The 22557-nt window shown below is 40.7% G+C and overlaps 1 protein-coding gene across 11 annotated transcripts in view; it reads left to right on the top strand.

The window, feature by feature from the left end:
• The window catches only part of LIMCH1 (LIM and calponin homology domains 1), a 305875-nt gene that overhangs the window by 165959 nt on the left and 117359 nt on the right, over positions 1-22557 (top strand). For all 11 annotated transcript variants that reach the window (XM_038400177.2, XM_038400184.2, XM_038400172.2 and 8 more), the window contains exons 4-6: positions 14976-15082; positions 18194-18224; positions 20600-20710. In XM_038400177.2, coding sequence (XP_038256105.1) covers positions 14976-15082; positions 18194-18224; positions 20600-20710 — 249 coding nt within the window. The remainder of the gene's footprint in view (positions 1-14975; positions 15083-18193; positions 18225-20599; positions 20711-22557) is intronic.

The raw sequence follows: 22557 nt of genomic DNA, 5'->3' as shown, positions 1-22557 counted from the left end.
GTGCAAACTGGATACAATTAACTTAGGCTTGAATAAAGACTGGGAATGGATGTGTCATTACACAAAGTAAAACTATTTCCCCATGTTTATTTCTCCCCCCAACTGTTCCTCACACATTCTTGTCAACTGCTGGAAATGGCCCACCTTGATTATCACTACAAAAGGTATTCCCCTCATCCCCTGCTCTCCTGCTGGTAGAAGCTCACTTTACCTGATCACTCTTGTAACAGTCTGTATGGTAACAAGCATTGTTTCATGTTCTCTGTGTACATAAAATCTCCCCACTGTATTTTCCACTACATGCATCCGATGAAGTGAGCTGTAGCTCACGAAAGCTTATGCTCAAATAAATTTGTTAGTCTCTCTAAGGTGCCACAAGTACTCCTTTTCTTTTTATTTTAACTGTATGTTTTAATAAAGCCTTTTTTATTTTTATATAACGTGGTTAAAATGCATTTCTGTGTTTAAGCAGCAAGACAGCTAGTAAAAAACTGAGGAAAATAAAGACAAGGGGTAACTCCAAAACAGTTTAGTTTCTTGAAACAATATTTAAGGGGGGGCAATTATTGTGTGATGGATTAAATTCACTCTTGTATGCAGTGTTGTTGTAGCTGTGTTGGTCCCAGGGTATTAGAGAGACAAGATATTACCTCATCTACCTTGTCTCTATAAACTCCCTCTCTGTATTTTGGGAACACAATATGAAAGTCTCACTAATTCTTGTTCCCACTGTCTTAGGGCATGCACAAGGGGGGACAAGCAGGGGCATGTCCCCCAATAATTGTCAGGGGCACAGAACTCCTTTAGCTCCTGGGCTGCGGGGGGACGGGTGGTAGGAGAGCAAGCTCCTCTCGGCTTCAGGGCTGCAAAGCAGGGGAAGGAAGAGCAAACTCCTGCTGTGCCAGGGCGGGGGAGAGGGAGGAGGGGAAGGAAGAGTGAGCTCCTGCCAGGGCGGGGGTGGGGGAAGGGAAGAGTGAGCTCCTCCTGCCAGGGCGGGGGCAGGAACACAGAACATGACCCCAAATGGGGTCAAAGTTAAATTTCTGTGCACGCCCCTGGCACTGTCCCTGTACAATACTTGAAAGCAAAGGTGAGAGGGAAGGAGCACTAATAAGGAATTCATAGTGTTGATGCATACTGGAGTTCTTTTTCAAGGTAATCATTTTGTAAAACATATATACAGCACATGCCCAAACCACTTAGATTAATTGATAGTACAGTACCTTGGCCAAGTAATTACCTCATACAGATTTTTGAAGGCTAGAGGAAGGTGGGTGGTCTTTGGGATTTCCCCTCTTGCTTCCCCTCCCACCCTGCAAAGCTTATCAGAGAGCAACTTGTTGCAAAGAAAAGATGAAGGTTGTTCCCTGGAGTTAGTCACTGCTGCTCTAGCTAGAGACTAAAGTGAAGTATTTCCCTTCCCCCCGCTTCCAACCACCACTGCTGGAGTGAAGAGTAGATTGTAGGCTGTCCGCATTCGGGTAACACAATCCACAGGTAATATGTGTGGCGTAGGGGCCCAATGGGTAGTGGATTTGACTGTAAATGTCTAGGTAGATAAAGTCTATTCCCTAACACAATCACAATCTCGCAGAGAGAGACTGTCTCACACAGACTGCTTCTGACACACAACTGTGTTATAAGTATGGGTTAAGCTGTGGCATATGCCAACAGAAGCAACGATATGTACAGATATATAGGCATCCTTGATTGACATCTTTAATGCATGAAAGATTTACAAATGCAATTTGTTTACATTAGAGTTTAAATTATTACTACTGTTCCACTTGAATTATTTTAGGGGCTACACCTTTTTGATCTATGGCTTCAAACATCATTTAATTATATGCAACACCTAAAGTCATTTTTAGAAATATGCAGATGGATATACTTTTGTTAGCAATGCATCTTGTAAAAACTGTACTCTAAATCTGAATGCTAAATATATGTCTAATGTTTCTTTGGTGGTCCTATTACTCAGTAGTCTCTGATTAATAGGATGTTTAGTTTTTAATAACATCTACTGTAGTCATTTATGTGAATAACTTAGATTTTAAACTAGAAATATTTTCCTTAGCTATTAAAACACTTTGCCTTAAACAGTAGATTTTGGCTGGCTGCCTTTGTTTGAGATAGCTTAAGTGGGTATTCCTGCTGTGTTTATATTTTTTCGCACTGTGTGGTCTCCTAATTGTTACATAAAAATACAGTGTAAACTTGTAAAGTAGCTTTTTTAAATCTGTGGGTTTTATTCATGTTTGTATTTTGCTGTGAAGGTCAGTTGAGGGGCAGCAGATATGATCATGCTGTATTGGTGTGTTAAGTAGGTGGCTTTGGGAGTGAATGCCCTGTTTCCTTCAAAACAATTCAAGTGCACAAAGGTCTGAGGACAAATGGTGTCCTAGAACACTAGGAGAGTAAAAACAGAGCATGTTTTCAGTGATCCTTGAAGTCTCTATTAAAGATTTTATTTTAACACAAATAGAATAATCCCACATTTTTTAAAAATATAAATGAAGTTTAGATTTTTCTCTTTGCAGCATTTTGTTCAGATAAATGAAATAAAGTATTGCTGGCTCAATGGATAGCGAGGAGATACAAGATAAAGAGAAGTGTTGAACCTGGATCCTGAGCAGTTTTGCATTAGTAACAATATGATGTGATATGACATTTCTTTAAATCTGTCTTGTCATGAAATTTTCTACATTTTCCAGTAAGATTCCATAACATCAAATGTCATAGTCTCTTACCAAGAAGGAAAGAAGCCAAATGACAGTCATTTCACAGGCAGCATAAGGATCCAAGCTTCACCTGTCTCCGTCTCTGTCCCATAGGCAGCTAGTGAAAATATTCTTGGGGGAAGGCAAGGTGTGCATATTGGGGGCAGTTTCCCACCCACATTTGGAGAGAGTCCGCTCTCTGGGTGGGTGTGTCAAACCCAGCTCTCTGGTGAGTGTGTCTGTGTGTGTGCGTGTGTAGGGGGTCACTCTCCCTATCCTGGCCTGGTGTGGAAGGGAGGCCCGGAGGAGGGGTTGGAGAGCGAGGTCACCCTGCAGTGTGGCAGCTCCTGTTCTGCAGGGTTGGGCCAGGGCTAGGGATATTTAATTAATTTAATGCCAAACGAAACAAAGTAAAATGTGGCAAAAGGAGTAGGAGATGAGATGGGGTTTTGGGGCGGGTGGAGGGGGAGAAATGAATAACTCCCTGTGATCTAGCAGAGCTAGGGAAGGGCAGAGGGTTGTCTCTGATGTCCAGAAGGAGCCTGCGTGTTGGGAGAGCAGTTTGCAAAGGTATCAATACTGATCAGGCGAAGCCTATATCCTTGAACTCTAGGGAGTTGCTGCTGACATTGACACAGTCAACCCAGCTTGCACGAACTGCTGCTTCCCCAGTGTGTACCCGCCCGGCCTTGTGGAAGTTCTAGTGTGCAGAGCCCAAAGCTAGCTGGGTGAGGCAGGGAGCCCAGTCTCCTGCCAGACTACAAGTCTCGGGCAGGGTCGGCAGGTGGGTGCATGTGCACAGGGAAGCTGGGAGTAGAGCGAAGGTGATGTGTAGGGAGTGTGCTGTGACTAGTTCTGAAATGCCGGAGTGTAGCTCTGCCCTCTATTTCAGGTGCTGGAGCAATGCTCTGGATCACTCTGTTAGCACTATGCCCTGGCAGCAGAGAGAGATTTGGGGTGCTGAGTCCCTCTAACTCTAGCCATCTGTACTCTGTCCTCCCCTTAGTTTTAGCTGCTTTGCAATTAGGGTGGCAAGATAGCAAGTATGAAAAATTGGGACGGGGTGGGGCGTAATAGGCACCTATATAAGAGAAAGTCCTGAATATCAGGACTGTCCCTATAAAATCAGGACATCTGGTCACCCTATTTGCAATGAAATCATGGGGTGAACTCGCACTGATTTCAGTAGAGCCTGGTTTTTACCAGGGAGTCCTTGCTCAGGTATCTGCTCACTAAACATAGCCCTGTTCTTACTTTCCCTTCTCCTCCTCCTGAGGTCACTGGTCAAAAATAGAGGGTTGTAGAGAACTCATGGAGACCTAAGTTGTCAAGCAGACAAGTGGTGGGGACTGGATGCTGGATAGCTCTAGAAGGTGTAGGATAGGGATGGAAAGGAATCTTGTCTGTGCTGTGAAGTTGCTGCTACCATACCTTTGAGGTGCCAGTAGCCACAATGGCACGAAGGCACCCCATGTCCAAGGAGAGGTGAAAGCAGGCAAATGGCTATGATTATACTGGCCTCAAAGTCAGAGCATGGCCTGGGGAAATATAGAGTCTGCAGGACACAATCTGGCTTATGTCTGTAGGCAAACCAATCTACACTGGTTGTTTCCTAGTGATGGCAAGTCAGAAAAATGCCCACTGTTTGAGTCTTGTCAAGGTTCCTTCCCCACTCTGAACTCTAGGGTACAGATGTGGGGACCTGAATGAAAGATCCCCTAAGCTTATTCTTACCAGCTTAGGTTAAAAACTTCCTCAAGGTACAAACTTTGCCTTGTCCTTGAACCCTCTGCTGCCACCACCAAGCATGTTAAACAAAGAACAGGGAAAGAGCCCACTTGGAGATGTCTTCCCCCCATCAGAATATCCCCCCAAGCCCCACACCCCCTTTCCTGGGGAAGGCTTGATAAAAATCCTCACCAATTTGTATAGGTGAACACAGACCCAAATCCTTGGATCTTAAGAACAATGAAAAATCAATCAGGTTCTTAAAAGAAGAATTTTAATTAAAGAAAAAGTAAAAGAATCACCTCTGTAAAATCAGGATGGTAAATACCTTCACTCCCAAAAGATTAGGGTATCAGTTGATCAGTTTGTTTGAAAATTTGTCTACACATACATTCTGCAGAATTCTCCTCATTCCCTCCCCAGCCCTTTGTCTGTAGGGATAAGCTGTAGAACCAATATTCTAACAGTGACTACTACAGGTTGCCCCATTCACAAATTCTCCCAGTGATTAAATTTTGTACTCTGCAGGGGGCGAAGGTGGGCGCAGAACACAACAGAATCTCCCCTGCACTGGAACCAGGGACCTGTCAAAGTTTGAGATAAGGAGAAGTGAAAGGGCACTAACCTGCTAACTAGTCTTAAAGATGAAGGAGAGCCTTGTTAACCAGCTATTCAGGCTCATGTCTGAACCTAACAGGCATTGGCAAAGAATAGATGTGATGATAGGCATCCAGGGCATGTGCAGCCTCCTCCCACCCGTATCCCCAGTCATGTGGACCTGTGAAAAAAGGTAAACTCTGGGAGGAGTAGACCCAGGAACAAAGAAACTTTCCTCCCATGACAGGAGCTGTGAGCTGAGGCAGACAGCTGCAGGATATCTTTGGATGGCAGTGATGTCATAAGGCTATGTTTTTTCTTTGATTATGGATATATATATCCACTTTTTCCCACATAGTTTTGCCCCTGCATGGTCTCTTCTTTCTCTCCTTTTTTCCTCCTCTGTTTCTCCCTTCTCTCCCACCCTCAGTATTATCCTTTTTCCCCTACTCTTATGGTCCTAATAACTTATCGCCTTCCCCTTCTTACATCGTTCCCCGCTATAATTTATAAAACAAAACAAATTTTGCAGAATTAACATTTGCCATGCATCACCCACCTCACTGTGCTTTGCATGTTAGATACCCTTCCATCCCAACCCTTGGTCCGTCTTGTCTGTCTATGCTGTAAGTTCTTTAGGACTGTATTTTGTTGTGTGTTTGTACTGTGCATATAACATAGAGCCCAAACTTAATTACAGTTGCTGTGTACCACCAGAGTACAAATAATAATAAAAAATGTTCTAGACAAGATATGAGAACACTGATTAGCTTGGTCAACATTGTGTTATATGCTACGTGCTTAAAAAGCAGTTCAGTTGGGATGTGTATTACTATGTAAGGAGAGATACAAAAGAGTGACAGGTCTCATTTATTTGACTGGGGACTCTATTATTGGGCTTCTGTTTTTTCTTACAGAATTGCAAGCTTTTAATTTGAACAATGTGTGTCTGTTGATATTTGAGAAATAAATGTGTACAATGTGAATCATTTCGTATGTGTCTTGGGTTTCATTTAATAACCTTTGGGGGACCTTGGTTTTTGTTTTTTCAGGTTTTTTCCCAGAAAAAAATATGGTGGTAAATCATAACATCCTTGTCCATATTAATGGAGAGTGGGTAGGATCATAGTGTATAAGAGCCAGTTATTTGGGAAAAAGAAAAGGAGGACTTGTGGCACCTTAGAGACTAACAAATTTATTTGAGCATAAGTTTTCGTGAGCTACAGCTCACTTCATCAGATGCATTCAGTGGAAAATACAGTGGGGAGATTTATATACATAGAGAACATTTGTGCTCCCCACTGTATTTTCCACTGAATGCATCCGATGAAGTGAGCTGTAGCTCACGAAAACTTATGCTATAATAAATTTGTTAGTCTCTAAGGTGCCACAAGTACTCCTTTTCTTTTTGCGAATACAGACTAACATGGCTGCTACTCTGAAACCAGTTATTTGGGATTGACTTTAAAACATTTTGCTGGCTGCCAAAAACACTAAGGCCAGCCCTGAAAGACAAGAGGAACTGGCATCTGGGCAACTGTTCCCTCTCCATCCCCAAAGAAAAAAGTTGAGCTGATATTAAGCCATTTTCCTATATCATATTGATCCAGGCACTCCTAGTTTCCATACCTAATACACTTTTTTTTGTTTAGATCTGTGCTGGATGCTACTCTCTTGTTCTGCTTGTTGTTCTTGTTCTGCTCATGCTTGGTTCCTCCTTTCTCTGCCCCACTCTTGTATTCTTATGCTATCTTGAAAGGTATAAGGGAAAAGTTAATGATTTTAAGTTTTTTTCCCCCCTCTCATTAAGTGGCTGAGTGTCTGCTGGTAGCAGGAAACTCTCATCCTTGATTAACAACTTCCAATTAAGTGCTGCAAAACCAAATGGTTAATAAACATAAGAGATTCCAGTTATGACAGAGGGACTCATCAGATCCATTTACCTTTACTGGGGTTTTCCTTTTGTTCAAAAGGATTGTTTTGTTCAAAAGGATTGTTGATTTTTTTGTTGGATTGGGTGGGGGTTTTTTTGAGTCCTAGAGAAAGAAATCCTTTTTTTTTTTTTGCTTTCTTCCTAAGTGATCTTATTATTTTACCCTCTCCAAGTTAGGCACATAAGGGCACTGATATTGAAATACCCTATCTGCAGGTGTTTTGGACAAACTTCAGACTTGTCCAGACTTCTCCCCATCCTCTCACAGCTTTCCTTCCTTTGAGTCTTACAGTTCTACCTTCATTCAACCAACTGTTTTTCAAAGTTTTTTTTTCTCCTCCATCCTAATCTAGTTACTGCTGCACTCATTTTCTAAGGTTCACTTTTGATCACAAAATTCTATAGGGCTCCATGCTAAGTAATTCCTCCTCCTTACCTTCACACAGTGCTTCATTTGTAATGAAAGAGGTCCTGGGGCTCAAGCAGTTTTTTTTTTTTTACTTTCATAACTGATGCAGCAAGCCAAGAGGTGCTGGGGCTATGAACGGCCAAGCCCAGAGGTACTGGGGCTCAGCCCTGGTACAAATTAAGCACTGCCTGCACACTGCCCATCTCCTTACTGTCATGAAATCTTGTTTAGGATGGGGGAAGAGCCAATAACTTTGTGTTAGGCTGCTCATTTTCTTTTCTTGCCTTTCCCCCCCCCCCCTTTACTTACTTTCTTCACTATTCTTTATATTAAGTAGGGTGGCTATGTGCCAGTTTTCGACTGGAAAGACCGGTCGAAAAGGGGAACTGACAATGTCTGGTCAGATCTACTGACTGGACAACACAAAGTCTGGTTACTGTGAGAGGGTGAGGCAGGAAGGGGCTGGGTCATCACCTGCTCCAGCTCCTACTCAGCCGGGGCCACTTGCTACCTTCGTCGGGTGACTGCAGCTCCCAGCCCTGACTCCGTGGGCAAGTCCCTCCTGACCTGAGGGGAGGGGGAATAGCAGTGGGCAGATGGGGGGCAAGGAAGAAGATGAGTGGATGGGGCAGGGCCACAGGAGAGGAGGCGGGGTAGGGGGGCTTTGGGAGAATGGGCAGGGCAGAGGTGGGACTTCGAGGGGAAGAGGCGGGGCAGGGGAGGTTCCAGCGCTCCTGCTGGAGTGTTCGGTTTTTAAATATCGCCAAGTTGGCAACCCTAATATTAAGGTCTTGACTCTTTGTCTGCTTTATAAATTACTTAATGTAGTGAGTGAAGCCTGGATATTGTAATGTTGGTAAATAACAGTTGTTTAGCTTCCTTGCCATTTGGGTTAGATAGGGCTATAATTCTTGTTGGTCTGGAATTTTGTGGTAGGAGAAGAGGGGACTGGGTTAAAACTGACTTACCAGTAAGTTTACCTTCTGCTTCCTTCCTTGCCATCTTACTTCCTCTTTTGCTTTCATCTTCCAACAGTATGTAACACTTGTTAAAACAGACAGCAAATGAGTTTTTCTGTAGCAAAAATAATGTGGGCAGCATTCACCCAGTGTAATAGCCTTTAACTCTGTGACTTGGGGTATTTCCTTCAGTTCTGGCTGCGAAATAGCTCAGAGACTAAATAGAGAGCTGGCTAGAAATTTTTGGACAGAATTGAAAAATGCTGATTTGTCAAAAGCAAAATGTTTTGCAGAAACATTGTCTTTGACCAAAATTGATTTCCAAGTGAAAATTTTAAAAAAAACTCCAACCCTTTCAATAAGGTTGAAATGTAATATTTGAACATTAATAGGACATCTAGATTTCTCTAAAAGAAAAGGAGTACTTGTGGCACCTTAGAGACTAACAAATTTATTAGAGCATAAGCTTTCGTGAGCTACAGCTCACTTCATCGGATGCATTTGATTTCTCTGTTTCAAAACGATTTCCTGTTCAAATGCTTTTCATTTTATATTTCTATTATAAATTTTTAAAAGTCTAAATAGGAACAAAACATTTTTTATTTTTGTCAAAACAAAATGCAAATTTTTTGAGACTTTTGGTTTGCAGAAAACTTTGTAATTTTTTAGTTTTCTTCCATTCAGGAAATTTCAAAATTGTGAAACTCCCTCAAACAGAAAATCGGGTTCCCACATAGCTCTGCTCCCAAACATGGTAATGCTACTGAGAATCATTCAAATCTAGCCAATCTTTCAAATGCGTTTCGACATTGTCAGCATAGCCCCTTCATTTCACAGCATCCAGTGTTATATAGAGTTCTTTTTTTTTTAAGGAGTTCATCCTTATTCCTGTTCTAGGACATTCAATAAATAGTCATGGGATCATTTCTAACTATTGAGCAGTTATTCTAAGCTGCAGTACTGTAAAAATGAGTGTGAATACTTTATTTTGCTGTTGTGAAAGATGCAATGAGTGGAGACAGTCCAGTTCAAGCTGTTTGCCTTTGCATCTGATCAGCAAATAATAGGGAGGGAATTTGCCTGCTGTGAATGTTTGATTCACACTAGTCTTTCTTATTTTCAGAGTTGGCAGTGCTACTGTATGAATGTACAGTACAGTGATTTTACAGGTTGGCTATTCTAAACAATCATCAATTTCCATTTTCTGTGAGAATAAGTATTTTGTGATTTATGCCAGTCACACTTTGTATGGAAAAATTTATCATAATACTACACAAGTAACTAAGATTTTTTTCTTGTTCCTTAAATTTGAAAAGTTGTCTATATTGAATTTCAGCTGTGAAAGCCTGTAGTGTTTCATATACATATACACTTTCCAGCCTGAAGTTGTCAGTTTTAGCACAGGATTCAGACCAGTAACTTTTGAATTTGTAATCTTTGTAAGCAAGATAGGCTTGCCTGTATGTGCATGCTAATTGCAAGCCTAATGAGTTCTCTCAGACAAGTGTCAGACTGTTTAATGCTTAAAATCATTGTTTGTTTGTATCCTGTATTTGTCTGGTGTTGATGTATTTCTCTGGTGAGTGGCCAGTTATAACTTGTAAAGTTTTACCAATATTAGACCTCTTCCAAGTTTAACATCCAGCATTTTAATAAAAGAAAATTAAAAGCTTAATCCCTAAAGTCATTTTCCCCCCTCTACATTACAGATGACAAGTACAGAGGAAGATGTCCTATTGATTGAAATGATTCTCTGTGTGTGTTTACTATAAACAAAGAAATAAAAGTAACAATCTTTAGACACCATTGTTTTTCTTAAAGGAACACAGGAAGTGATGCGTCTTATCAGATGACAGTTCTTCCCTTCTTGCCTCCATGAGCAAGATCATTCATAGGAAGGCAACCTCCTGCCTGCTTAATAATGCACCAAACTAATTATGCATTGCTGCATATGCAGGAGCTGAAAGCAATTATTTTCTAAACCTCAGATATATACATTTGCAACTTTTTGCTGAGTGTTTCTAAATATTAATATGCTTGAGTGAGCTTTAAAAAAAAGAGAATGCATTTTCTTTCTACTTAGTATCCATTTACATGAAATCCTTCATATACTTATGCAACTAAAAAAAAAATTGGATCACTTTGTCAGCTGATTTCAAAGCAGTGACGATGTTGAATTGAGCTTCACAGCACTCCTGGTGAGATGGGGGAAGCAAGATCTCCCTTTATTTTAATCAGCTGAAGAAAATGGAGCCCAGAAAGTGACTTTGCCAATGAAAGTTGTGACATCCAGAGAGAGAACCTTGGTCACTTGATTGCCAACCCTGTGCTTTAATAACAAATCTTTTTTCCCCATCCCTCTTGTGGTTTAGCAGGATAGTTTACCAGTATGTTTAAAAAAACAATAAATACAATTTTAGGTACTACTGAGTCAAGCCAGAAAAGCTTCAGTTCTGTAGTACTGTTGGAAGCATTCTGGTTTTGGACTGGCAGCCTGTAGGAATGCGAAGCATTTTGCAGTTTATCCCGCTCATCTGTCACTCTTAAACATAAATTTCTCTTCCTTAAATAAATGCTTCTAGGGCTACCAGGGACTGAAAACCATAAAACTGTCAACATTTAAAAAAAATCCAATCTCAGTGATGAAAAAACATACCTTATAGTGGTCACCATTTTTAAAAAATCACTGTTATCCGCTCTTTATCACAGTGTTTCACTATACTTAAAATAGGAAATAACTATAAAGCAGGAAATAACTCATGATACTGTGTTGTGACTGTTTCCAAATGTTGACTTCATTGTCACAATCACTGCAAAAGCATATGCAAAAACAGCTTTAGCATTGTGAGAGTGGATTTTTTTTAATATGGACACTGGGCTGTTAAGTGAACTGGGACCACACTTCACGTGGGCCAGTAATTTGTGTGTTTGCCAATTTTGGACACTGTTGATGTAGGTTGGATTGGAATTTCGGACCTAAAGGGAAGAGACACTGTTAAAAATCCCTTGAGCCATCCTATCCTTTGATCATTTCCCAAGTCTATTTGTCTTGGATATATTGTAACAAAAATTACTTTTTAAAAATGCTTCACACTTAGGTAACCAAACTTTTATTAGAATTGAACCCTGCTCCACCCACCATTTGGAAACAAACCATATTGTGCTCCTTCAAAGGCAAAACACAGTATTGTTCATGTTTCAGCTGGAATTAGTGTGGAAAAATTATAATGCAAATAGCAAAACAGATGGCAATTTTACAAGAGTCTTTTCATGTCACAAATGAGCCATCTTCTCATGGTTGTAGGCTCTCTGTTCTCCCAGTTGCTGCTGCTTCTTCCCTGGCTTCCCTCCATAGCGGTTAAATTTTAGCCGGGGATTGGAGGAAGATTTGGAGCACTCTAAATTTTTGAGCCCAGATTTTGCAATGTGGCTGCTGACAGCAAGCTTTGTTTGCACTGATGTTGGTATGCTGAATGCCAGAGCGATTAGTGTGCTGATCACTGCAGACCGAAAAAATAAACAGTGACGTTCTTGCAGATCTGTGCAAGTGCAACATAAACAAAGACATGGGAACAAATGTAGTGATGGCAAGAGTTCTGTGCCGGAGCGGTTTCTCTTCAAATAGGGATAGATGAGAAGGGGTTCAGAGAGGGGTGAAAAGCTTCAAATGTTTGCTTATTCTTCTACTGAAATTATTTTTGAAGTTCAAAAGAAAAGAACCCAAAACTGCTCCAGCACACTTTATGGAACTACTATTCCCCACCAACTGGAGGCGGGTCATCTTCAGAGGGAAGAAGAGAGGAGGGGTAGGGGGGAGTATGGGTGAAGAAATTTGTGCAGTCTGCTACCTCCTGCCCAAACTTAACCGGCTATTCCTAATGCTCTGGCAGTTCCTCAGAATCTCGTAGATCCTTATTGTCACTTGTTCCCCATGACCTCAAAATTTGTCTATAGGAGAAAGTTGTACTAGGTCTACAAAAGGTTCTTAATATAGTTAAACTGGCGCAAACCATATGGTGGTGAACCGTCCCTGGCGATTCACCAATGCTTGCATAACCACAGAAAAGTTGCCCTTTCTGTTGATGTACTCTATGGCCAGGTGGGCAGGTACCAAAATAAGGATATGAGTGCCATTTATTGCCCCACTGCAGTCCAGGAATCCCATTGCTGCATATCTATCTGCTATGTCCTGCATGTTATTGAGAGTGGCAGTCCTGTGTAGCAGAAGACTATTAATGGCCCAACTCATTTGCATGATAACGGCCTTCACTATGGATTTTCTAACTCCAAATGATTTCCCACTGACTAATTGCAATCCAGCACTTCAAGCTTCCCTAGAGTGATCGCCACTCATTTAACCACTGTCAGTGCAGCTGTCGTTCTAGTGTCCCTGCGCTGGAGCTAGGGCTGGCAGGTATAAGAAGGTTGGGGAGGTTAAGCCTCCCCAAATGGGGCAAGAGATGCTGGATGTGGCGTGCCTCCCTTTGGAGGCATGCCAGTCCACTGCCTTTGGAATGTCGCTGGTGGAAGAGCCTGAGAATCAAGGGGGGCCACCAGCACCTGGACCATGGTCCCACTCTGCCCCGAGGCCCTGCTCCCACTTGACCTCTTTCCCCTGGCCCTGCCTGTCCTCCACCTCTTCCTGTCCCCGCTCCACCTCTTCTTACCTGCCGCTCGCTCCTCTCCACCCCTCTCCCGTCCTGTCGCTCATCTTTAAGGCAGGAGGGGACAGACAGGAGCGAGTGCCAGGAGAGCTTGGAGGAGGTGGCGGAGAGGAATGAGCAGTGGGTGGAGGGTTCTTGGGGGAGGGGATGGTGGGGGCGAGTGGCGGGTGGGGGTGGCCTTGGGGGGAAGGGTTGGGGCGGAGTGGGGGTTGGGCCTTGGGGGAAGAGGCTGAGCAGGAGCAGGGTGTTGGGGTGGAGCGGGGATGGACTGCGGACAGAGCCTCGGGCAGAGGAAACCGAGTTGGGCCCTGGTCCAGGTGTCTGTGGCCCCTTCCACTTCTAGGGAGCTTCCGGTGCTCATGCCCAGCCTCCCCAAATGCCTATGGCTGGAGGTCTGGGACAAGCTCAGCACACAGGAATGTGTCCTTGTGCATCTGAAAGTTCTGCAGCCACTTTCTGTCCTCATCCTCTCTCCACAGTATGATGTGATCCTACCCGTCAGCGCTTGTTTCTCAGGCCTAGAAGCAACACTCTACTGTTTGCAGCTCCTTCGTGAATGCAACCCTGACTTAGTTTTTGCTGTGTCTCCCAGCACTCTGTCCTCCATGCAATCATCATGTGTCCTGCTGCCACAGTTTTGTCCTGAGACTCTGCAAATACCAGAGGATTGTTCATCCTCTGCTTGCGACAGCGCAGAGCTGTACAAGCTCCAGGCTTCTGTCAGAGGTGGCTGACAGTGTGAAGTACTCCATGGGTTTGTGGGATTTTTTAAGATAATGCAGGAAAATTATGGGATATGGATGGTATTATGGGATGGCGAAAGTTGCATGATGGGAACTTGACCCCTTGCTCCCGGTCAGGCCTGTGCGACTTGTTTCTGCCCCACCATGGATTGCCAAAATTTTCCAAAAGACAGTGTGCCGGATGATGGCAAGTTGCACACTGGGATACATACCACACTGTGCATTGATACAAGCACTCCTGATGAGTACACGCAGTGTTGATGCAAGGAGCCAAGTCTACATAAGTGATATACTAACTGTGATAGCTTTATGCTAATGTAATTTATGTCTCCTAACTTCCGTCGACTAGGTCGCAGACTGACGACAGAAAGGGTTTTTCCATCACTGTAGAAAATCCACCCCCTTGAGAGGTGATAACTAGGTTGATGGAAGAATTCTAGCAGTGGATACACTGGGTCTTAGGTCATCTTAGCTAGATCAGTGAGGGGATGTGACATTTTCACACCCCTGAGCAAGGTAGCTAGATAGTTATGTTTTAGATGTAGACCAGGTGTAAGCATGCATATTCCTGTGTGGACACTGGTTTAACTAAATCAGTGCATCTTTCTTGTGTAGAAAAGATCTCAGTTGTTTAAAAAATGTCATTTAACATTTCCAGCTTGAGGAAAAGAAGTGAATGACTGTCTTTCTCCCCTCCCTGCCCCCCACTTTTGGCAGGCTAAAGAGGGAGGGCAGCGGAGTAATTAAGTACACTAGTTAGAAGTAATTGGCCAGTTAATATAAACCTAACATTTTTGTAGCACACTTAGAGTGGTGAATTAATATATTATATACCTGTGCTTTTTGACTGGTTCTGAAATATGGCTATTGGCCTTAGGACTTGCAGTGGATCAGAGTTGTGCAGATAGCTGGCATAACTTTAGATGGCATATCAACTGTTTTTATATATTTAAAAAAATCTTGCCGTGTGACTTCTGACAAGGAGAACTGAATGAACGTGATGCAGTTATGGATTTCAAAGATAAAATGTATCTCTCTTTTCCCCTTCTGGAATCTTGAAAGTGACATTTTATTATATAATTGGCAGTATGTTAGTCCTAGATTTAGTGGATTAAGTGATTGGAAAATGATCCAGTAATTTAGGTAAGCAAGAGGAGGGGTTGATTCATTGAGATAATCTTCTGTAATAAAAAGGAGTTAAATTTTGTTTGGCTCATTTCAGGACAACACCATCTTATTCTTAAGAGGCTGCAAAGAGCTGGGGCTTAAAGAATCTCAACTTTTTGACCCAGGTGACCTTCAGGACACATCAAACAGAATAATAATCAAGTAAGTACAATACCAGTTTATAGTTAGGGCCTTAACACTGTGGATATGTGTGGTTTAATTGTAAATGTTTAAGGATGAACAAAAAGGGCTGTAGATTCTGACATTCATGTAAAATAGAGACAAACTAAGCTTTCAGAATCCACACTGCTGCCTAGACTGGATGTTCTGTTCAGAAATCCCCCCGCCCCCCCCAGAGGAAGAAGCTAGTTTTCTTTATTTTCAGTGATATCAAGCACAAAGTTTTCAAATGCTGGGTCAATACTAATCAAAGGTTGACAGCATTCTCTTGGTAGGTTGATAACATTCTCTTGTATCTATTTTATTAGAGCACTATGTGAACTTAAAAAATCCCAGCCCTTGTTATTGTAGATTAAACTGTTTTCAAGATGCTTTATAGGACTCCGGTAATTTTGATCTACTAATTGAAGGCTTGTGAGAAACTAAGACCTTCCAGGGTAGAGAAGGCTGCAGTCAGTTTATTCTTCAAAATGGTCAATGGATTGTAGAGCAATATTGCAAAATATTTCATTTGAACCTGGAACTTCTGTGTAAACTGTGAGGATGAGGTATCACAGCTGAAACCCATTTTACTGCATGTAAAAGCTTCCTGCAGCAGAGTGCATAGATTAGTGTTGATTATATTATCAATCTATATGCCTCCATTAAAGTTGTGGTGCTCAGACACTAATTTTATGATCCTCAACGCCTCTGTGAAGCAGGGACGTATTATTCCCATTTCACGCTTGGGAAGCTGAGGCAGCAGGAGAGTAAGTGACTTGCCCAAGGTCACACAGGAAGACTGTGGGAGAGCAACTTGAACCTAGGTCTCCCAATTCAAGGGCTAGCACCTTAGCAACTGGACCATTGTGTCTTTCAAGGATGGTCCCATCGAGAGAGATTAGGTGAATGAGAGGTGTAAAAGCAAATCATCTTGTTGTAAATTTGACTAAGGGCTTGTCTACACTTAAAATGCTACAACAGCCCAGCTGCAAAGCTGCAGTGTAGACGCTACGTGGGCCAACAGGAGGGGTTCTCCTGTTGGCATAGATAATCCACCTTCCCGAGAGGCACTAGCTAAACTGACAGAAGAATTCTTCTGTCAATTTTGTGCTGTCTACTTGGAGATTTCAATTGGCTCAACTATGTTGCTCATGGGGTGTGGATTTTTCACACCTCTGAGCAGTGTACCAGGGATGATTTAATTTTCTAGTGTAGACCAGCCTTTAGAATCTCCAGAAATGTAAAAGGATGTGACAACCAAATTTACATGATGATGAGTCACAACCCTGCTCACATTTCAGTGTTTATATAGCCTGACCTGTACACCTAATGAGAGCAGCATGTTAAACTGGTAATGAGCAGCAGGCTGCTTGTAGACTTTGTGAGCCTGATTTCCACTGGTGTTTCTGTTTTTTTACCAAAACCAGTAGGGTTCTGCCTACAGCTGCCTAGAATATTCTGTGAAATATTGACATTGATGCAGTGTTCAAATGAGTTAAACTAAAAATTAGTAATAAACTGGAGAACAGGGTTAGCCCTCAATTAAACATGGTGGTAGATCGATGTGGAGCTGCTCATTGTCAGAAAATCTTTTCTTCCCTTGACTCTTCAGAGAAACCCACCTGTGAAAATCTAACTGAAATACTTTTCCTATACTGTCCAAGTTCATGTTTAGTAAGTGAGCGAGGTGCAGAAGCCAAATCTATGAGACTCGTAGTGGAAAAACTCCATGACTGTTTTTACTAAATAGACGCCATAGTCTACTCTTCAATCTGCAGCCATTTTGAATGTTTATTTATTGTAGCAAAGACTGTTTATTCTGTGCTACAAAATAAAATAAATCTTTGATATTACTACACATGATTAAAATAATGACATACCTTTTTATTCTTTTTGTGATTTATTTTTGTGCATTTTAAATGGAATGTGTTTTAGACATATTTTTGATCATTCACCTATAAAAGTTATGATCTAATGCTTTAAAGAAATAGGCTTTAATCAGATTACATACATTTTTTCATTCTAAAATTGCAGTGGAAAAGAAAATATGAACAATATTTTTTAGGGTGCAGGTACTGGAAGAAGAATGTTTTGGGAAAATAGCAAATTATTTGAAGTTTCTTTATTTTTCAAGCTTTCAATATTTTCATAAAAGTAAACAAACATTCTGTTTTTTGGCAGTGGGATAAAATTATCACCAGAGTGCACTTACATAGTTTGAAGTGAATTGGCTTTTAATTTTGTTCTGGGGACAATCTAAACTAAACATTTGTAGTACATTTATTTTATTTGTTTAATACCCAGAAGTGTTAGACACATTCCTTTTATGCTCAGTTCTCCAAGAAGTTTCTTGGCTAAAAATAAGTTGAATTTGAAGTGCAGTCGTATAATTTCCTTGTTGTTTGTTTTCACAACCTTAAACTTCATGTAGGTTCCTAATTTATGACTTCCAGCCAAATTGAAGGAATACTGGCCAAGAAATAGATTGACTTTGCCCAAAAAGGGTGTTAGTGTTCAATGGGAGTGCTAAATATACATTCACAAAGCAGAACATAAATCTTCTACAAGTGCACTAGAGGAGACTGTATCATCTGTATTATTGTTTCATCTCCCTTCCGGTCTCTGCATGATGTTTATTTTCTTTGAGAGACTTGCTGTGGGGCAGGCCATGTTTGTTTAAACATTTAGGGCTAAATTCTTCCTTGGTGTATGCATGATCAACTCCTAATAAATCTGTTGGGTATTCATGTCATATTGGAGAGCAAAATTTGACCCTTGGACTACAATAGAGTAGATTTTAGGGTTTAGGACTTCAGTCTTCCTTGGGTACAAATCAGCAGCTCTATATTTCATTCTTGGGACTGGGACTCCTACAACATATTTTCTCTTTGCTGTTAAAGCGTTGTAATTTAATGATTGCAGTAATGATTGGAAAATACTCCCACATTATGAATGAATACACTCCATCTTCCCAGCTTTCTTGTGTTTCTAACCAGCAGAAACATCCTGCAGGCTTTTGTTAGGGGAACCACGTGACCTCCTGCATACAGGCTTGGAAACAGTGTCTGCTTTCTGATTTTTCTTTTCTCTCTTTTTTGTGGGTTCATCCAGGAACACTGACAACAGTAGGAAGCTGAAAAATGTAAGTATTTTATTTGCAGTACTTTCTTCTCTGGGTAATCCTGGCTTTGGACTGAGTTCGAATTTTTAGATTGTAAAAGCTAGTACTGTGATGCAAATCTGAAAAGTTCTTTTATACATTAACCACGCATAGTTCATTGGAAATGAACTATAGTGCTGCAGAGGCAGACCATCTCTGCAAACGAAATAGAACTGTGCTAGTCTTGTTGCCTCTGACTAAATAAAGAAGTAAACAATTTAATCTCTTGACTACTAGTGTTAATCAAAATTAGACTACTTAACACATCAAAAGCTAGACTTTTTTTGGCTTTTCTGAATTTACTAGGCATACAGTGATTAAAATTGGGTTATACATTTGTGCAAAGCACATCAAGAAGATGAAAATACAATCCAAACTGCATTCACGTTATGTGGATCTAAATTGTTGAATTGTCATTTCCCATTAGACTTGCTCGCTTTCTCTTTGAGTTCCAAAGTGCTGTGTATGTTTTCCAAGTAGGATGCATTGTCAAAAGCGTCGTAGGCTTGATTCTATTAAGTTTAACTTTTTGTTGATTTCAACCACGGGCTGTAGTAATGATTTTTGTAATGGTAAAGTTTAAAAAACAAAAGAAAACAAAAAAAAGTCTGAACTTGGCTAGTCCCAGACTTAGTTACACTATTAAAGGCCAGGCTTTCCTGTCAGCTGTAAACTACTGTAAATTCAATTTGTATTTGGCTGATATCCCCCTACAGTGTAAGGAAATGCCAAGACCTTTCCCTTATAATTTTTCAAGCCAGCAATCATGATTACAGGTAAAAAGGACAGAATCATTTCATCCTGTTTTTCCTGTCATCAGCAGAGTAATATCTATGTTTTCCAGCACACAAAGATGTATGTGAATGTTTTCATTCAATGGCATTTGGGGTGTCTGTCTCGCTGGAAATTGGATAAAAGGCTTCAAGTGGATGTGGTGTTCTTAAAATTAACGTTAAGAAGGATTCATAAAAGTGTCTTTCTATGTAATGTAGACATTTCAGATGCATTATTCTGTACTCCAAACGACAGCCTGTAAAAATTGCTTGCAAAGGTGACATTTGTCTGCAAATATTTTCAACCCTGGATAAGGAAGGGAGGATGAGATCAAATGATTGACGCTTGCAAAAATAATTGAACATAGCATAATCCTCATCTCATCACATAATTGAGTAGGAAAATTAATTAGACAGCTTCTTAGTTCTGAATAGTACTGTGTCTGCAAGTATTTTTTACTTTACTTGAGAGCATGTAGTGTTAAGTGTTTTCACATGAATTTGTTATTCTGTGTTTAGTTAAATTTCAGTTGCCATCAAATCTGGGGTTATTAATAAAACTGAAACACTTTCTTTAAAAGGTTTAAATTATAAGACATAAAGGGGCCAGAAAATGACTTCTTAACTTTCTAAAAAAATTAAGAGAATTTTAGCATTCGTGAAAGGTGTTGGATTTTGATAGCCTTTGGCAACTGAAATTCTCTATCCTCAGAACAGATACAGTCCTGCCAGTGCCAGAATAAGTTTCTCTTCTTGGGTCCATCATTGTATATATTCTTAACCTAAAGCAACTTCCTCACAGGATGAGTGTGTATATAAAGGTCTACAAGCTTAGGCCTTGGCCTTAGTTCTGATGGTGGTTTTTTCATTGTGGTAGATGTCTAGTTGAAAGTTAGGTGAAACCATCAACTCATTCTGCCGAAACTGCAGAAAAACTGCCAGATGGTCCCAGCTTTTATTTTTAGTATTGGTCTGGGTATATCTTGAGCCATTAAACTAGAGGTGAAATGCATTGAGTCTTATCAATAATATTGGGGTGGGTAGAAACTGAACTAGTCTTTCTTTTCTTCAAATAGACCCTCACATATTTGTTACAAACATGTTGTTGTTTATTTACTTATGTATTTTAATTAAGAAACACCATTATTAATAATCTTTTCCTGCCACCCTTAACTTTATTTTACCATGAGATTTAGAAGTCTTCATTATTGGAAGGTAGTTCTTTTGAGCTCTCTTCACTTTGGGAGTACTTTTGAATATTGTACCTCGTTTTTAATATCGAGGTTTATTTTTGCTGCTTACTTTTCGCCAGACGTGTGACAGCAGTAGGTTTTTATTAAAATATCAGCAAACTTATTGTATCTTTTTAATAAGCTGCAAATTCTATACAATTATTTTACCTTTAATAGATGTGTGTGTTATTAACCATTTAACCACCCTCCCTTCCCACTCCCCAGTGCAGAATACAGATTTAGAACAAATTCTCAAATTCACCAGTGATTCGGAGTTCAAAATAAATGAAGAAAAGTAAATTTAGCAAAGTAATTGTGTAGATTTTCAATTAATGTTTACTGATTTCTGCAGGTACTAGTTACCATTTACTGGCTGGGGAAAGCAGCAAACAGATGCACTTCATACAGTGGAGCAACGCTGAACCTGAAGGAGTTTGAAGGATTGCTGGCACAGATGAGAAAGGTATCTTTTTTGTTACTGTTTGGGGCTATACATTAGTTTTTAATTATTGAAGTTTGAAGTCCCACAAAAATTCTTTCTGATGTCCGTTGTAATGAAAGTTAGAAGTGGATGGTGGGCTGGGGAGTGAGTTACTTAACTTTTTTGGAAAAGCTCCTGATGATACTAAACAACTGTAAATTCTGGCTTGGCTTTTTTTTCGCTTTTTTTTTCCTTTTTTTGGTAGCCAGTTTTGCAGGTGGTACTAGTGATGCAGAAATTACCAGCGATAGGACTTTAAAATGGTCATCTAGCATTGCACTTAGAGCTGAGTGAATAAGTGATGATTTGGTTCAGGGGCCAAACTGAAAAAAATGGGGGTAAAAATTAAGTTCAGTTTAACCTGAAACAAACTTTTTTTGGTTCGTTTGGGTCAAATGAAACATATCGTAAATATATTGGATTGTTTTCAGGTTTTTCACCCTTTTATTTGTTTGGGTTTTTTTAATTGGCTACATTTTTAAATGAAATGCTGTACCAAAACACAAAGTCTAAACATTTTGGTGCTGAATGGTTAAAATGAACCATTTTGACTTTATTTTGAAAATTTACTTCTTCTTTTTTTTATTGTCCAGAACTATTCACTGAATTTGACCCAAATTTGCAAATAGTTTTGGTGGCCTAAAAATGCATATTTTGGAGAATTTACTATTTGCTGAAAATATGTTACCCAGCTCTTGTTAAAATGGTAGAATAATGTTCATAATTTGTTTTTTCTCTTCTTCGCTTATGGCATACCGATTGACTGTTCTCAATAGAGAGACTTGCAGAGTGAGTCAGTGGGCCTAGGGAGCATCAGATTAAAGAACATATGTGAACATACAGACTGTTATGAACAATATTTCCCTCAGCCAGTTTTCAGTTGCACCACAAGTTCATATCAAGGTGTGTGTGTATATATATAATATATATATTTCAACAGGTGAAGAAAGGAAAAGTGGGTGGGCGAAGGGATTGTGTATGTACTTCGCATGTAGCAGAACCTTGATCATCTGTATTTTTTCAAACTCTAAATCTTGGTTGAAAATGGATGTCAGGGTTTACAAGCCACTGTAGAGCAGACCAGGCAGGTTCTGCTGCTGGGAAGAGGCCAGTGCAGACGGTAGCACCGTTCGCATGGCCCAGTCAGGGGCATGTACAATAGGCTGCAGTGGATGTTGACACTCCTCACCTTGCTGCTCCTGTGGTTCTGCTGGGGTCACTGGGATAGTGATTACATAGTTAATGACATATTGGCACTCCAAATCTCTGGATTCTCCCTTTCTCCCTCCCAAAGTCTCCCACCACGGAAGTAGATTCTGCCACCCACCACGTCTCAGAAAGGCTGTTGCTTTTCCTTGCATATAAAGTAGTCCATCCCACCAAGGCTGGTTAGCATAATCAGCTTGCCTCTGCACTGCTGCCTACTATTGACTCATGCGGGGCACTTCTGACTGTTGGATCCTAATGGACCTGCATTAAACTGTCCCAGGAAATGAAGAAGAACTTGACCAGTATGTTTCAGTTACTACATTCTAGTGGGATGAGGAAGCCTTTAGATAGACTGCCATCTTGTTTTTCTTCCTTTCTCTGGAGCTAACTTTCTTAGAGGACCCCACGGCATGTGTGTACCCAACCATGGGAGCAAGTGAAGATGGCAAATTGCCTTGTTCTGTTGCGTAAATAAAAGATGTGTTTCTGCAGTGGAGGGGGAAAAGGAGGGGCCTTACTGGCAAAAGTTCTTTTCCTTCAGCAATAGGGCTGTCATAAATGTAAATATATAAATCTATTAAATATACCTTTAAATCCCTCCTGGCCAGAGGAAATACCCT

The sequence above is a fragment of the Dermochelys coriacea genome, chromosome 4 (genome assembly GCF_009764565.3).
Source record: "Dermochelys coriacea isolate rDerCor1 chromosome 4, rDerCor1.pri.v4, whole genome shotgun sequence".
Taxonomy (NCBI): Eukaryota; Metazoa; Chordata; order Testudines; family Dermochelyidae; genus Dermochelys; species Dermochelys coriacea.
The sequence above is the reverse complement of the archived record's forward strand: the minus strand, read 5'-3'. Positions and strand labels throughout refer to the sequence as shown.